This window comes from Cataglyphis hispanica, chromosome 5 (assembly GCF_021464435.1).
Source record: "Cataglyphis hispanica isolate Lineage 1 chromosome 5, ULB_Chis1_1.0, whole genome shotgun sequence".
NCBI lineage: Eukaryota > Metazoa > Arthropoda > Insecta > Hymenoptera > Formicidae > Cataglyphis > Cataglyphis hispanica.
In genome coordinates this window covers 2384489-2402158 of record NC_065958.1, presented here as the reverse complement: position 1 = coordinate 2402158, position 17670 = coordinate 2384489, and the positions used below count along the sequence as shown (strand labels likewise).

General features: G+C 32.0%; 2 protein-coding genes across 9 annotated transcripts in view; one reads left to right on the top strand and one right to left on the bottom strand.

Annotated features, from left to right (window-relative positions):
- LOC126849739 (RING-box protein 2) overlaps positions 1-17670 on the bottom strand; it is a 52339-nt gene that overhangs the window by 21727 nt on the left and 12942 nt on the right. The gene's annotated exons all lie outside the window — the stretch shown is intronic.
- LOC126849737 (facilitated trehalose transporter Tret1) overlaps positions 1-17670 on the top strand; it is a 30400-nt gene that overhangs the window by 8687 nt on the left and 4043 nt on the right. For 2 of the 7 annotated variants that reach the window (XM_050591888.1, XM_050591887.1), the window contains exons 2-5: positions 9281-9736; positions 14608-14736; positions 16979-17102; positions 17263-17436. In XM_050591888.1, coding sequence (XP_050447845.1) covers positions 9281-9736; positions 14608-14736; positions 16979-17102; positions 17263-17436 — 883 coding nt within the window. Of the gene's footprint in view, positions 1-9280; positions 9737-12851; positions 13551-14607; positions 14737-16978; positions 17103-17262; positions 17437-17670 lie in introns of those variants that run through there. The other 5 variants (XM_050591891.1, XM_050591893.1, XM_050591889.1 and 2 more) reach the window with 5 other exon arrangements.

The window sequence follows — 17670 nt, the reverse complement described above, 5'->3', positions numbered from 1 at the left end:
ATCGATACCTGACTTATCGGAAGAAACGTATCGCACTTATATCAGAAAAGAAGTATCGATAGTAACAAGCGAGAGAAAAAAAAAAGCATTATCAAGAAGCATTTGCAAAAATTATATTTTTCATTTTTCTGGTCATTATTGTATCAACTTCTTCATAACAAACAGAATCATAAATAATAATAAGTTTCTTATGCTTAATATAATAATAATTAAATTATAATAATTAAAAATTATTGAAATATAAAATATTTGTAATCATGAATTTTGTGTGATTAACGCGAGGAAATTTGAATTTAAAGAACAACGTTCTTTAAAAACAGAATGTAAATATATGAGATTCCTTTATTATTCACATTTTATTTCGTCTGTATCAGTTTCGATATAATATCATCAATTACACAATAAAGTGTCAAATAAAACTGAACAGAAAGTATATTAATAAAACATCGATACTCTCTTTCTCTCCGAATCTCTTTCATCTTCCTCATCTCATACTTTTGTAACGCTGATAGAAAGCATGAATAAACCATTTTTAACGATGAAAATCCGACTTTGTCATTAACTCTCGAAATTGCTCGGATCCCGTTCCCGTGTCACGCGTGGCACGGTTATAAAACATATCGACTTTCAAATACATTGCATCCAATTGCTACAACTATACTATCGACCGATAATATGTATTCTTGGCGGGTCTCAAGGTGGACGAGAATGAAGATAAAATATAAATCGCAAATTTTATTTCTATACCACACATCTATGTCTGAAATACCAAGGACGACCGGAAAATCCATATCGCGCCGTGAATGTGATAAAATTTATGGACACAAAATTTCTCATTCGCATAAGCATTTGTTGTTCTATTTGAAAAATTACTCATTGTCATGAGTGAAAGTCCGATGCACACTTTACATCGAAAGAGCAAGCAAAAAAACGCAGGAAGTATGACACATTTATAGTGTTCTTTAAAAAATTATATATCACGTTTGAAGATCTTAATTTCTTGATCAAAAGACCAATTTTACTCGATAAAATTTTTCTCCCTGATGGCAGATTATAATTAATCGTATTTAAATTTTTTTTTTTTTTTTTAACACGACGTCTTCGAAGCAATGTGCATTTTTCTTTAGTCGAATGAGCGGAATTTATAAGTGAGAAAGCATGCAATCATGTTACAAAACTCGCTATTAATTAGGCACATTGAATACCGATGGATAGTTAGTCAAGTAAAATTCGCATTATTACCGACTTATACTACGCGCGAATGTATATTCATATTTGTTCTTCCTTGTCCATCTATCGGCACGAAACGTTGAGTGTTTTGCTCGAATGCAAGACGGGTTGCTTCATAAGGAAGAGGCATACGCGAATTCAGATACGCGTTGTAAAGAATATTGACATTTGCTTAATAAAAATGGCAATAAAATAATTGATATCTCGTATGTGCTGAATGAAACTGTCATACAATTCGAAATAATTCCTGCATAAAGTGAAATTAGCAAATTGGTTAATTGACGCTGTCTTCTGCAATGCGTGATAAAAATAGCAACAATTTCAACATTTCATTAAATAATGATAATTTATGTTACAGTTAAAAAATTGATTTAAATGCAATTAAATTTCTCCCCCCAAAAAAAATTCCATTGCTATGTTTTTTCTGAATATTTTAGATATTTTGCATACAAGAATGCTTCGTCTATGGTCGAATCATTCAAATAATAAATAGAAGAAAATCGATAATGATGCAACGGTTATAATCATTTTTAAAAACGAATAATATCAAGAAGAGCGAGAGAGAGAGAGAGAGAGAGAGAGAGAGAGAGAGAGAGAGAGAGAGAAAGAATATTAAATAATCCACGAAATAGATAACTCATAAGATATTTTAGTTTCCATTTTGCGTGGTGTAAGGGATTTTGCACATAAAATAATCCAAGAATCATCGCTTATTCTCTGCAAATATTGTAAAACAGCGTTTGACGTAGATGATTTTAATACTCGAGATACACGAACGCTTTTATGGACTATTGCCGACACGGATGGAATCCCGATGCTCACGTTTGGATCATTTTGCACGGGGACATTCGGTATACGGATGCATCGCACTATGATCTCACGTGCAACGGCCGCGATTTCGCGTTTGCGGATAAATAATTTCCGAGTAATAGGAAATAACAGGTATAAATGGGATTTGGTCGCGTCTAGATAAAGCCGATCGTATATCGTCGAATAAATGACAGGTGAGAGATATCACGATGCACTATTGCCACTATCATCGCTGTTCTCATTCTCTCGCCGTATGTCGCGCGAAATAATATATTTTGGCCAGGAAGACGCGGAAATCGACTTATCTTCACGTTAATTGTCTCGGACGCAGCGCTAAAATGCATCAGCAGGAATCACCGCGGATGCCCACGCTGCCGGTACGTCTATCATTGCTCTAAAATCATTGAAGACGACCTTTTTTGTTTGGAATGCTAATCAACACTCACATTGCGAAAAGAGAGGAGAGAAGGGCCATTATTAAGAATAATCGCGACGTGCGGACGAGGAGATCGAGGGAGAAAATAGATAATCATTTAATGAAATAAGTAATTTAACGATTTGCTTGATATGATATATCCAATCAACGAATATTGTCTAAAATATTTTATTGATTTAATATTATAGTTTTTTCTCTATTATAGTTTCTTTTAATACTATAGTTTCTTATTGTTATATTAAATTAAAATGCAATTTGGATTGCGATTTTTGGCAAGGGGTATGAGATGAGAGAGAAGAGATTTCGTTCACGCAATGCGATATCTCGACACTTGTTGCTCGCTACATTCGTTTTCCTTCGATCTTCTTTAACGAGCTATTTTAAGAGAGAGAGAACGTCGTCGGGTCGAAACACCTTTTGCTTAGTCCGAATAGTGACTATGAACGAATCTCGGGTGTTTAATGCAAATCATGATCTTTACGCGAAATTCTAAATTAAAATCATCGGGATAAAAATGTATTTAATCAAGTTCACAACACGTTTAAGCGTATACTTGACTAAGCAAATCGTATCAAAGGAGTTTTAAAAATTATTCAATATTAATAATCAGATATATTCGCATATATATATTATCAGATTTTTCTATCATCAAACAATTATTTAAAAATTCTTCGTAATAACTTTTCTTTTTGTTAACAGACAGTTTTATCAGAAAAAAAAAATAAATAATTATCGTATACAATTATCATATATATTAATGCTTGAACATTAAGCTTCGGAACATACATGTGTGTTTCGACTCAACGAGGTAGCGTGATGTATCTTATTTATACAATGCGTAATTTCATAAAGCATGCTGCGTATTTTTGCTCCCACGCTTTACTATTCACGCGGCACATGCTCGCGTCGCGGCTGTTATTTGCGTATTAGAAGATTAAAGAATCGCGAGATCACAATCTCCGTAAAGCAATCGTAAATCTGACAACACATATATGATATACGCGATGTAAGACACAAAATTATATATATATATATAAATCTAATAATATTGATATATATATAAATCTCATTTTTATTTACTAAAAATTAAATTAACATTTGCAGCGTTTTTTTTATAGATTTAACATAAATTTGTTTATCTTTGAAAATATACGCTGTGACTACAAATTTTATCTTCCTTTAAAAGAAAGATATTATTTTAAGAATTTATTCTAAAAATTTAGCATAGCTTTGTAATCGTAATCTGTTCATAGTGGAATTACCTATAAACATTTTTTATCTCCGAAAGCAAAACTAATAATAAAATAACATCGTTTATAGATTTACAGAGATGTTAAAATCAATCTAGAATTCGTATGATTTTATAATAATAATAATTTCCATTAACTGGAAAATGTTATCGGATATTATTGTTGCAATTAATTGTAAGCGTCGCAATGACTCCTATATCTCCTATATTACGATAAGAAGCGTCGCGAAGAAATCGCTCAACATTACTCTGCGCCAAGGGGAAGAATGCACATTCATTACACCGGGAACAAAATGACGAAGCATTCACTAAGAACGAAAATGTACGCAAGTTTGGCAGGCTTCCACGTATCACAAAAATAGCATCATTCGGACGAGAGACACCACTTGGGAAGCACTAAGAATATTTCGCGTGGGCCGCGAAACTGATTTAGAAAGAAATAAGAAATCTAATTTCGCATACTGTCCACGGAGACTTGCACAACATAGTTGAAGACTCGCGTTCAAGGTTATTCGGAAAATGTTCCGCCATAATTATCTAGAAAATCCTTGATAGCGAACTTGACAATGCGCGACAATCATCAAGAGAGACGTCTAATGAAAGTCTCAAAGATAATATCGTCTTTTTTACAGACTATTTTACGACATCCTAAGAACATTTGCGTTGCCTGAACAGTTTTTGCATGTTAATGTCTGGTAAAATTAATTTTTCCATACGGAATTTTTTAATTGTGTATGCTTTGATGGAATTATTTCTGGATTCTAGTTATATTAATTTGATTTAAAATTTTTAATATTCGCAATCTCGCACAAACATATACATATAACAAGAAATATACAATTGAATGTAATTGCTGAACAAAAATCAATTAGCTAGAGATGGAACAAAACCTGTATATATTTATAAATTCTTGATATAATCGGTCGCGAATATACGTACGTTTTCAATGCGTAGGAATTTCACGATCTGGCAACGATCAATTTTTGCAATTCAATTACCATGCTCGCGATTCAATTATATTACGTAACAATACATTTCGATACGTTGCGAAATTTGTTCGGTCTGCTTTGTAACGCAGACAATCGCTTGATAGAATTATACGGTCAGGACAAAACACATTTTATTTTCATTGGTTGCTAAAGAATGGATTTATAAAACTTGTTACAGATTGAAATTAAATGTTCCTCTTCGTAATGTATTATAAAAGTTATTATATTTCACATAAATATATATTTTTTTTTCTTATTATTTTTCTTTTCGAAGAAGAGTACGATAGAAAATTTGAATAATGTTATAAAAAATAATATCGATAATCGTTTATAGACTCTTTTCTAAAAAAAAGAGAATTTTTCAGCGTTTTTAGAAAATATAAAAAAACATTATGATACACTGAAAGAATCTGCTGCAAAACTTTTACTAAATCTCCTGTAAAAATAAATGAATGAAAGGAATATATAGATAACTAGATATTTTCTGTTGACATATAATAGAGTTAGAATCGAAGATTAAGACTTTGCATGTATCGGTACATATAGAGCACATTTAACTGATAAATAATTGATAATTGATAATATTAAATAATTTAATGATTATTCCTCGATCTTAATTTATGCAAAAATAATTCATTTTCTCCAATATAATACGTTGCTGGAGTTTGTTCACCTTAAAAGCATTAAGTTTCTTAAGAACACATTAATCGATCTGAAAATCTAATTAGACTTTGCGAAATCATTACTAGGTGAAGAAATCTTAGCCAATATTTGACACGAAAACAGCTGATGGAATTATCCCTTGATCAACAATCGTCAAAGTCGAGTGCTTCGTTGCAGTTGACTCAATCGATCGATCGTATGGCGACTGAATATACGTGTAAATGCGTAAGACATTAAAACGTGTACTTAGAAAGATCATATATTCATTACTAGTCGTTATTAGCAAACTACCTTTCGTCTTCAACAAAAAGATCAATATCTGAATGATAAATGAGATATGAAAATGCATATTTTATTTTTGTCAAGTAAATTTTAAGTCAACAAAATTTCTAATTAAGATAACACTATTATTATATAGATGTCCTATCAATAATTTTTTTTTATCAGATATGCGATGTAATATAAATTTTTTTGAGACTTATAGTAAGCGTTCAATTTCAGATGGAAGATTAATTGTACAAGTTTTTTTGCTCCGAAATTTTGTCTATCAAGAATAGCTGCTAATTTTTTGCATATGATTCTATTATTTGCCGTTAGGTTTCGATATCGATTAGTAATTAATATCTATCTTATTATGTGAGTAATATTCATAACAAAAATTTGTTTTTATTATTTCTTATATATCGCTATTTATTTAGAAAACTTTATGACAATTTGGTGTGCACCGGATATTTTAATTAGATAACACAATTATTTCCTGACTCTAATCTGAATAAATTTAATAGATTTAATAGCACTATATTATTTAAAATTCTCTGATACAAGTGACCTTTGACACAAACAGCAAAAGACAGAAATTCCGGACAAACGCGGAAATCATCTTGGATATTCCCATTATCACGGAATGAAAGTCTCTCAAGGCATACTTCCGCGAATAATTATGCCTAATCGATTATGAAAAAAAAAAAATTATAATTCTGCGTCCAAGATCAAGAACACTACATTAAATTAAACACGTCAATGTAATAATGTAATAATTGGATTATACAAACCATCAATCTCCAAATTTATAATTTTAAAGTTCTTCCTCAGATACTTTTTATCTCCTCTTCATCTGATGAGGGAAAAAAAAATTATTGAACGTTCCGTTAAAAGAATTATAGATTTTTTACGTTTAATATATGATGCGATATATAGTTTTTATATCATTTTTTCAAACTAACAATGTCCATTATTAAAATCGTCAGATATCTGTCACAGAAAAATAACAATTTCATAGTCGCAACTGTTTTATATAAAAAATGTCGAATGTTTATCGGAGAGTTCGTCATCGTCATCTTGAGTCTAAAAAGATTTTGCAGTATCACTTTATTAACAGAATTATCGGTATTATGCAATTACGGACGATACGATTCGTTAATGGTTTTTTCGTAAATCGTTAAATATGTATATCAGAATTTTTTTTCCCCGTAAGAGAGCGCGCGGAACAAAAGTCAGCGTGTACAAGAGCAAATTGGCAACATTACGTCAAACAGTCCAGTTTTCATCCGATACGTCAGAGTTCATATCGTAACATCGTGCATGAACTTTATCTCGCATGTAGAAGACACGTGATAATAGCGGGATAAAGAGATGATTTTTCGGTACAATAGTTGCGCCAGCCAGCATAAAGCGCCATGTCGTGTTGTGCGCCCATACTATGTTTTAAATCAAAATCAATTTAGTTATTTTAGTTTCATAATTTTCATTAAATCAAATCAAGTGACTGAATAAAAAATTTAAGTTTTTATATGTATTTATTCGATCGCGTTTTTTCAATGTAATGCATTAACGATAATAAACGCCATAAAATTTAATGGCACAAATGAAAGCTTCAAGTATCTTTGTTCAACGCGTCGATTAAATTTTTAATGCATTAATGAGAATGAAGTTGAGTTGAAAATGGATATCGCAGTTTAAAACAAGACAACTTGCAATCACTCGATATGAGTACAATTATGGATGTAGAGAAAGATCAAAAATAGTCTTCTTTTTTAAGAAAACTATAAGTGAAGAAATGACATATGATTATCTCTAATGGATTTTTTTTTTCTGCGTGACCTAAAATTAAAAAAAACTTTATGAAAGTTATATAAATCAGTAGACAAACTCCTTTTGATTTATCAGCTATTTAGTTCCTAAACGTGTCTTGATTCCTTTAAGTCGCTTTCGTAAATAAATGATGGTAAACCATGACTTAAAATTTAACTATCGCTAGATCGATACAATTTAGATAAGACCTCCATAGAACTCACTCTTACTTGAATTGAAGACAATCTTTATATTAGAAAGCTTTTATATTAGAAACAAAAAGAATTAGAATGTCATTAGAAAGAGAATGTGTAGAAACAGAGAAAGATGAATAAAAGAAATTTTGTATAAAATATAAAAGACTTTTTTAAGATTTTTTTAAGAATACGTAAAATTCATTTGCCGCATCATTTGATTACACATTATCTTGAAATAGTCATTTCGATCAAGATGGCCTTTTTTGTCAGCAGCTTTGGGTAAAATGGAAGGAGAGAAAACACGTTCGCGAAAGCATCGTAGCTAACTTAGGTTCAAGGGTTATCAGTTCTCAGGGGTAAAAAAGTCATCTAATCTCCGAGCGAACGTCACACCGCTCGCTATGTCATTTGCTTTTTGTCTCGTTGGTCCATTCGATGTATATATAATTATTATAACGTTCTTTTCGCTTCTTTCTCGCTCTGTCTGTTTACTCGCGCGTTAATCGCCCTCTGTTTTTCTTCCTCCCGCGAGCGATTTTTGCTCCCTCTCTAACATATTTCCAACGCAATTCCCGATAATTGAAAACGGTATAAATAGGCGGATTTGATGTTTCATCCCTTTGAGTGAATAGTGAAGAAGCAAACAAGCGGACGTTTTCTTCTTTGGCGATTGGTAACGCGATTTTATTCGCCTTATTTATATTTGCCTTCATTTTTCGCATCCCTTTTTGATGGCTCTCGTATCCTCTTTTTTTTGCATCCGGTGTCTTTTAAGTGTACGGTTTTCATCAATGTTCCATCGAATGACTTCTTCCGCTGATCTTTGATAACTACGATAAGATCTTTCTTTCGTGAAAGTATTTAGTGATTTTAGAAATTTCTAAGTGATTTCAGTGAAAAGCGACGACAAAGCGTAAACGTGTCGAGAAAGATGCGACTTCTTAAAGTTCGAAGAAATTCTTTAATATTAGCAAATTTTTAATATTAGGTTCTCTTTTTGGTGAAAATTGTAATCAATAGAATATAATCTCTAAATATTTTCTTGGCGCGTGACATATTTTACAGAATATATATTTTAAGACGTAATATATTAAAGAAAAATTTTTTTTGATATTATTTTCATAAAAAAGTGCGTTTTTGTTTGCAAAAATAGCTTGAATTACATTTGTACATACATTTTACAGTTGTTTGTAATTATTTTTATAGCACGTAATGTTCTTAATTATCGTCTTTGTCAGTAGACTGTTTACTATGCACAGGATCTTATCGCAAAGAGCAGTGAACAGTTCAAAACCAGTTGCATCCGGTTCAGCCCCTTCCGGTTCTTTCCAGTTCTAACTCGCATATCCATTCTTACAAACTACTTTCCAATCATATATTTCGTTAAAACTTAAAAAAAATAATAATAATAAAAATGTATCATCCTCTCCTGACCGCGATCAATGGCACATCAATTTCGCGGACATCATTTTCTCACAAAAATGATGAAGGTATCTATAATTAAATTTTTATTATCGCACGATCATAATTTCTTCTTTCAATTGTGAATACACGATATTTTGAACATTTTTGTCGATTTTTGAAAATATCAGATTTTTTTTACGTCTTATTGAGAAAACGGTAATTCTGGTTGCAGGAGCACAGCGTTCTACCCAAGTACAACACAAGAGTGTCCCCGGTTATCAGACCCACACCATCCAATCCTGGATCTGCTCTGGACTGCTCGTCCAACAGCACTCTTGCGACAAACAGCAGTCCCTTCAACAGCCAAACCGCCCTCATCGCCGAAAGGAAATACTTCCCCGGCGAAACCGGCAAATCATCTACAAACCACTACTATGCCGAGAACCTGAGAAATAATCATCAGAAGGGCTTAAGTAGGTCGCGGATCTACAATCCGCTCGATAAAAATCAGGACGTCGATTACAAGCAGCTCGATCCGCTGCTATCGAGTGAGCAGAGTTCAAGCGCCAAGATCTTCATGGATTCCCAGGAGATGGTGAAACCGCCGAAGGACGCGCAGGAGCCTATACCGTCCAAGGAATTCCCGAAGAGTACCAAGTCATCATGCTACATGCGGTACCTCAGTCAAGTAAGTTCTATCTACTATGTTTTTTTTTTTACATACATTTTAAGTGGAATTCCCATTTTTCAGGGATCAATTCTTTGATTAATACGTTTCGACACACAACACACACACACACACACACACACACACACACACACATACACACACACACACACACACACACACACACACACACACACACACACACACACACACACATATATATATATATATATATCAAAATTATATAATTTTTATAATGTAAATCAAGCTTTTGATAAATTTCTGATTTATAACAATTTTTAATTGGAATTTAAATCAGGATTTTATCAAAGTTGATTTACATTATAAAAATTACATAATTTGGAGATGGATAATTTCAAGCTGTGATTAATTATAGATGGAAATTAATAATACGTGAAAGAATTTCGCACGTGTATGTTCTTAGCACATCATAATCATATATATATATATATATGTTTTCATATGTGATATTGATAAATTAATAATATTTCAAATATTTATTTCTTTCACATACAATTGAATACAATTTGAATAAAATTATCGTGTTTGCTTATCAAAAGATTTCTTTGTCTTCCTTTTGATAATTTCGAAAGTAACATATTAACTGGTGCGTATTTAAGGATGCACGAGTCCTACAGTAGTATGACTATGCGTGCAGTCTGCCAGATGACCTAACGTGGATATCCCACGACATTCGTTTTACGAAAATCGCATTATATTGTGATATATAATACGCTATATTATTTGTTTATGGCAATTATAATCTTCGGTTAAAATTTTACTTAAAAAAGCCTCGAGAATTTCAACAGATCAAAAATTAACATCTATACTATCCGAAAGGATTACTATGGTAATCAATCCCCTTTATTTTACTAAATTGTAGTAAGCAAGGCGCTTTCAAAATAATTCTATTTAGATTGAAAAAATTATTATTGAATTATAACATTAAATGACTCCTAAAATTACGATTTATTAAGTAATAAATAAGTAAGCAAAATATTGCTCGTTATATTCACATTATAAATATACAAAATAGATTTTTATTCGTTTGCTGGAATTGCGTATTTAATCGCGTTGCAAAAGTGAATAATTTTGTATTAAACAAAGCTTTTTAATATATTTTTTTTCAAAAAGCAAGCACTTTCAGAAATATTTATAAATAATTCATATAATAAAGGAAACAAATTCTGGAATAAAACTTCCAATAAGACAGAATATTCAAAATTTTGATACATTTACGAATGAAAATAACAGCTCATTTTCGCATTAAACAAGCTTGTTTTATTAATATGTATCCGACCAGCATATTACGTGAACACGAAACATGAACAATCGCGCGCGAGAACAAGAGACTTATAAATTGAGAACAGACGCAGCCCTACAATATTGCACGGTGTTGCATAACGTAACAAACTAGAGACTATTTTTGTTATGTGTTTGCACGCGACATTCATGGCCAGCAGTTCCATGGGCGCCGCCAGAATTTCTCAATTGCATTATTATCGAATTATCAAATTACGCGAACGCAACTTTCAATTTATATCAACCGCCACAGATAAAAGAAATAGAGATCTTCTCATATATTGTAAGAAGATATTGCGACGAAATAAAAAAAAACTTACCGCCTATTGCACATCTAATCAAAACACTAGATATTCATTAAAAAGATAATAATCTCTTTAACGAGAAATTCTTATTGTATTCGATTTCAACTATAAAATATTCAGATTGCCAGAGAGTTTTATATCATATTCAGCTATTCTCTGCAAGAGATAAAATTTTCAAATATAAAAACATCGTGAAAAGTTTTTTTATCTCGTAGATTATAAAAATAAAATTCTATATTTATATTTTTTCTGCGAAAAAAGGTATTTAAAATAATAATAAAAAAAATTACTCCAATAAAATAATGTGTTCTACGCCGCGAAACATTTACGTAAGAAATTATCCTTTTGTTAACGAAGGTGCAATTGTATTCTCAGATATTAAAGGCACGTGTGGTTATAATATACCGCTGCATCCGTCAGGTTCTTTTAAAAAGAATAATGAGCCACGATCAACGCGAATATTACGTATTACGCTTAATTAAACGAATAATCGAGATAAAATAAAACGGCGTCATGTATTTAAATTCATGGAGCAACGATGACAAAAAATTTCCGGCACTCAACATTTAGACGTGCATAAAAATTGGGAGGAAGTTATTTATGAAATATATTTTGTATCTAGAAAGACTTGTATATTTTAAAAAGTTTTGTATAAGCTTGCTAGAACCCATCATGCATCTTAATATAAATGATAATTATATATGATTTTTGAATTTTAAAAATTGACTACAGACTAATTTGCATCACGCGAAAAACGGATAAAAATAAAAAAGAATAATTAAATGGCTAAGGAGCTAACGTTCTTGCTAAGGATAGGATAATGTTCTTGTCATCGCATTAAACGAATAATAAGATATTCGAGTCATTATTGATATACGAAAATATACAGTATATATATAATTTTGTTTTATTATTGTGTTTTCTTTTATTATTTCTAATATATTTTATATGCATCCACTATAATTATTGCTCTTTTTTCATTGTTAATATATTAACATTCTAAATCATTAAAGGATAAATACTTTGATACTCTTGCAATATTTACAAGCAATATATATTGATTTTGATTAAAGTAAAATGATATAAATGTCTCGAGAAATTACATATAAAATAATTTCTTCCTAAATATAATTTAATGTTATTTAAAAAAGAAACCAGACGATCAATTCTTTTTTTATCGTACTTTTCGTGTTGCACGAAATGCACGACCGATTATTCTCTTGAGTTCTTCGAAATTGCTATAAAAAGTTTAGTTAGGCAATATATAAAACTGTCTTATAAAAACAAGAAAATTCTTTTTTTATCATACTTTTCATGTTACGCGAAATGTATGAAAAATATAATTAGACACAGATATATATGATGGCTCTCTTTTTCCTCCTCCCTCTTTTTTTCTTTGTCTATTTCAAATTGAAGCCACGTATCACTTCGAAGAGCAAAGTTGATACGATCATTATATTACGCCGGAGTAGTATAGGGATCTACGAAGGAGACGGATCGCGAGAGGAAGGGATAGCCAGCCCCCCAGCATCGTTCTCTATATAAGACAGAAACCGACCCGGCGAATCCGTCTACAAGTGTCAATAGCTATATTATATCGTGACATCTAAAAAACTTCCATTGTCGTGTCAGTGCGCGGATCAATAATAACCCGGTTCGTTTGGATTAAATCGATATCGGAGTCGCGCGATCCCCAATCGCGAAGTTTCCTTCGCGCGAATAGAAAGTAAACTTCTCGTCTCTCATGCTGATCCTCCAAAAATCAGACTTCTTAGTCACTCGAATTTTTTTTATCGCGTTTAAAAATTTCTTCACAAGTGAATAGAAAAGCTAGTACGATCGATTGCCGATAGTTTTCGCGCCATAAGAAGAGAATCGTTATCATTTATTTCGCATAACGACGACACTGCGGTTCTGTAACTTTTAACAACGATTATCATGACGTATTGTTGCGCATTTATTTTGATATGTCAACGATAATGTAACGATACTATCATCATTAAAAGTCACAGAATCACAGTACAGAGTCGAATCTCGTTGATCGAGATAAAAAAAAGTCGGACGTGTAAACAGTTTCTTAATAGGTTCCCCTTGTTGCCTTGATCTTCGATCTATCCGCGATCATGAAGATCCTCTTGCGAGCGGATACCCATGTAAACATCGAAATACCGGAAAGCACGCCGGTAGCAAAATGCACAATCTCTCAGGTAAAAGACTCATTACATCGCGAGATTATTCTTTCTCTTTCTGACATTTATTCCTTTCGATTGTCTTCAGATTCTCGAGGTTTTTTAAAGCGCGATCTATTTTTCTTTACTTGGTTATTTTATAAAAGTTTTTACCAGGGCATGTATATATATATATATATATATATATATATATATATATATATATATATTGTAGAAAAATGTAAAGTTTGAAAATTGCTTTGTTTGCAGATAAAAATTATTTTGAATATCGTAGTATGCGTGTGTATCAGGTTGATGCACTAATTAAACATTAATTATATCTGATCCTAGGATTTGTTTGTATAACAATTAATTCATTATGTGAGATCAGCCACTGATGTTATAATAGTCTTAATTGATCTCTACAAACATATCAAATTACAGCAATTTTTTAATAGATTGATATCTTTCTGGCGAGAACTCTTGAAGTTAATTGTTATAAAAAACTGTAATCATAATCAACATAATTAATTACAGATTACCTTTAATTTTATTATTATGTTAAGATTATTATGTTTTTAAAACTATTTTTCTTGGGAAATACGCAGATCAATAAAAAAGATTATTTACACGATATCTTTTTTTTTTCAAGAGAAATTATTTTCTGCCCGATTGTACTATATTTTACTGAACATTTTTTATGAAATTACTGCATCCGATTTCTATTTTTGAATGCTTCAAGATAGACTGTCAATAAATAGAGATGGTTTATAAAATTGCACGGGAAAGATATATATATTCAACAAATGCAATACATGTATGTAATTCGTGCATGTTTATATAATTATATAGAGAATTATATATAAATATGCTTTTTTTTAACCGCGAGAATTTCACGATCGAGCAGTCGCGTCTTTTCTATATAATAGAATTTTCAACTGGATTTACGCCTGTTTTTGACAGATTCTTCCTTATCACATCAATTAAATTTAGTACGATCTCCAATTGCGATTTATAAAAAAAAGTACATCTAAAGAATAAAATTTCATGTCTAATCCTTCGTAATTTTCACAATGTTCCCTATATTTGTTCTCAGATATTGGCTGCGTTTGCGGTATCGGTGGGTTCACTGCAGATCGGTTATGCGAGTTCCTATACATCACCAGCGTTAGTATCCATGCGCGACAATAACACGAATACGGACTTCGAAGTTACCCCACAAATGGTGAGTACAACATATTTTGAAGTCCAAAAGTCTTAACTCGGGCCCAAAATCCGCGTCGAAAAATTTATCGCACGTTTATCAATCATGCGTTCTGCGTTCGTGTGTCTATAAGATCTTTAATCAAGTTGCGAAGACTATGTACGTATCTCCGGGGAATGGTCTCAAGAAACGTGCTCGGATAATAACATCGTGTCTCGAATATTCTGGCGAATAAGAATCTTGCCGGAGCGTGGAGATTACGGGATTTCGGGCACGTTTGTTTCAACATCCACTGTCGATTGTACGCGGGCTTATTTAACGATAGCGTATTCGCCATTATCTTTTCGAGGAATTTTAAAATCTGCAAAACATTTTTTTCAAAACTGAATTCTTACTGCATGCTTAATATTCACTAACGATGAGTATAGCGATATTCTCTATCTTTATAAGGTTGATATCTTATTATTCTATCTATAAAAATTCATAAAATTATCAATTAAAGATACGTGTACACGTAACATTCTCTTCCGTTACATCACAAATATCGCACATGTCTCAAAGTACATATAGTGTCGCATTTCATTGCAAATCGATTGATTAAATTTACCGTGTCAAGAAAAAAAAATTAAAAGAATTGTTTATCGATGACACATTGCATGATATCAAATGCAAAGTGAAAGAAACTATAAAGAATGACGCGAATGATAAAGCGTAATGCGTCACGTTGTAAATTATATCGCGACCTCTTCGCGAGCGAATGAAAAGGTACGCGACCTTCGCGTCACATTCGAAGGGTCAATGGGCAATTGAAAGGTTCAAGCTTTGAAGTGCGTCATCAGAGCGTGGTCAGGGGCACGATGACCTGATTACGATCGTATTGGTTATGGAACCGTTATGCCCTAATGATCGCGAAAGCGATTGGCCAGCTCGTCGGACACGCCGCCAACTCTCCTTCGTAAGACCTCATGACGATGACGCCGGAAATTGATCCCAGATATGTAAGCGAGCGTGAATGGTAAGTGCGCTTCCGCGTGCTAGAAAAGCGCATTTAAAGCTTTAAAGGAGTCGCGAAAAAAATGTAAATCGATGCGCAATCGCGTATTCGTTATCGAAAATAAAAATATAAACAAACATATTAATATATATAACAATATAAAATATTAATATACAATTGAAACGATTTTTTTTTATCTCTCAAATATGTTGAGATAATCTTGTCGGGAGAGATATATTTATATGCCAAGATAATCTTCAATGAAGCATTTTAATTAATTAGCATTGCAATTAATGTATTTTCTAAGTAGTAATATATTCTATACACTTTCCACAAGTATTCTACAGCTGAAATTTATTTTTTATTCGCGTTAAATATATGTACATATATTTTTTTTATCTGGATTATGATAGAGAGAGATAACGAAGAATATAATTACTGATCACATGAATTTATTTTTGCAACATCGAAAGTAATATATTTTTAAATATATCTAACATTAAATTTCAATTAAATGATTCAAATGTTCAAGACACTCTCATCAATTGTTTAAAAAAAAATATTTCATTAAAATCCATCCGTCTATTTTGCATTAGCAATTATTGCAATAATATTACTTTGCATTTGACGACCTAATTAAGCGCGAGGCAAAAATTTCGTAACTCGTTTCTGCGCGTTGCGCAGAAATGTAATTAAAAAACACGGCGCACAATCGTTCGAATGAGCGACCAAAATAATCATTGCTCGCCCTTCGCGATTGTTTTCCTTGACATTATCCGGCTTCCCGACCTTATTTATATTCGAAGGACCTGCGATGAATAAAAGTATGTCAGGATTATTCCAGCGTACGCGATTGTAATTCAAAAGATGAATTTAAATGATTCAAGATCACCGCGTTATCCGCTCTACATAACATACAATCGACCTTCTTCAGTCTTTTATTCACACGAGAGAGAGAGAGAGAGAGAGAGATACTCACTTTTCTGTCCCTATACATATGTATGAACATATAAGTCGACAATTATCGTATATAATGTATGAAATATTTTATTCTTTCAAAAAAAAAAAAAAAAAATTTAATTTCTTATCAACATTGTTTGTAATTAATTTTAACTAACTCTTCATTCTAAAAAGAATATATTATTTAGTTATTTGATATTTAATTGACAATTAAAAATTTGGTCCGATAAATGACTGTAAAATCTAAAAAAAAAAGAAAAAAACTTACTATATGGAAACTATATTGAATTTCAAATTCATGTGTTGCAGAGTATGTGGATTGGATCAATTATGCCGCTGAGCGCGCTCGTTGGCGGCGTCACCGGTGGACCGTTCATCGAATACCTCGGAAGGAGAAACACGATACTCGCGACGGCGTTCCCGTTCCTCGGAGGTAAGATCATCGAGATACAGAATTTTACATAACAAGATACAGTCAGAACGCGAGCAATGTAAATAATATAAGCGAAAGTTTTCTCACCCCGACACGTATTAAAATTTATTGCAGAGTTGTTTTTTTTTTTTTATTACATCAATACCCAAATTTATTACAGCATGGATCTTAATTTCGATGGCTACGAATATCCCGATGGTGTTGGTTGGACGCTCGTTATGCGGTTTCGGTGTTGGAGTCGGATCTTTGGCGTTACCCGTGTACTTGGGTGAAACAATACAGCCGGAAGTGCGCGGTACCCTTGGCTTAATGCCCACCGCCTTTGGTAACACCGGTAAGTGAAATTAATGATGTAACTTCAGTTAAAAAGTTAACTTGAATATATAATTAATCGATATAGTTAACCGATTTAAACATTTGTCAATTGATTGATCTCCTTATATATGTATATAGAAATCAATTATCAATTTTACAATTTTACACGCGTTTATTAAAGAAAATATCAAGAAAATATCGATTAATATTATATATATTAAATATATATTTAATAGTTAATGAGTAATATATA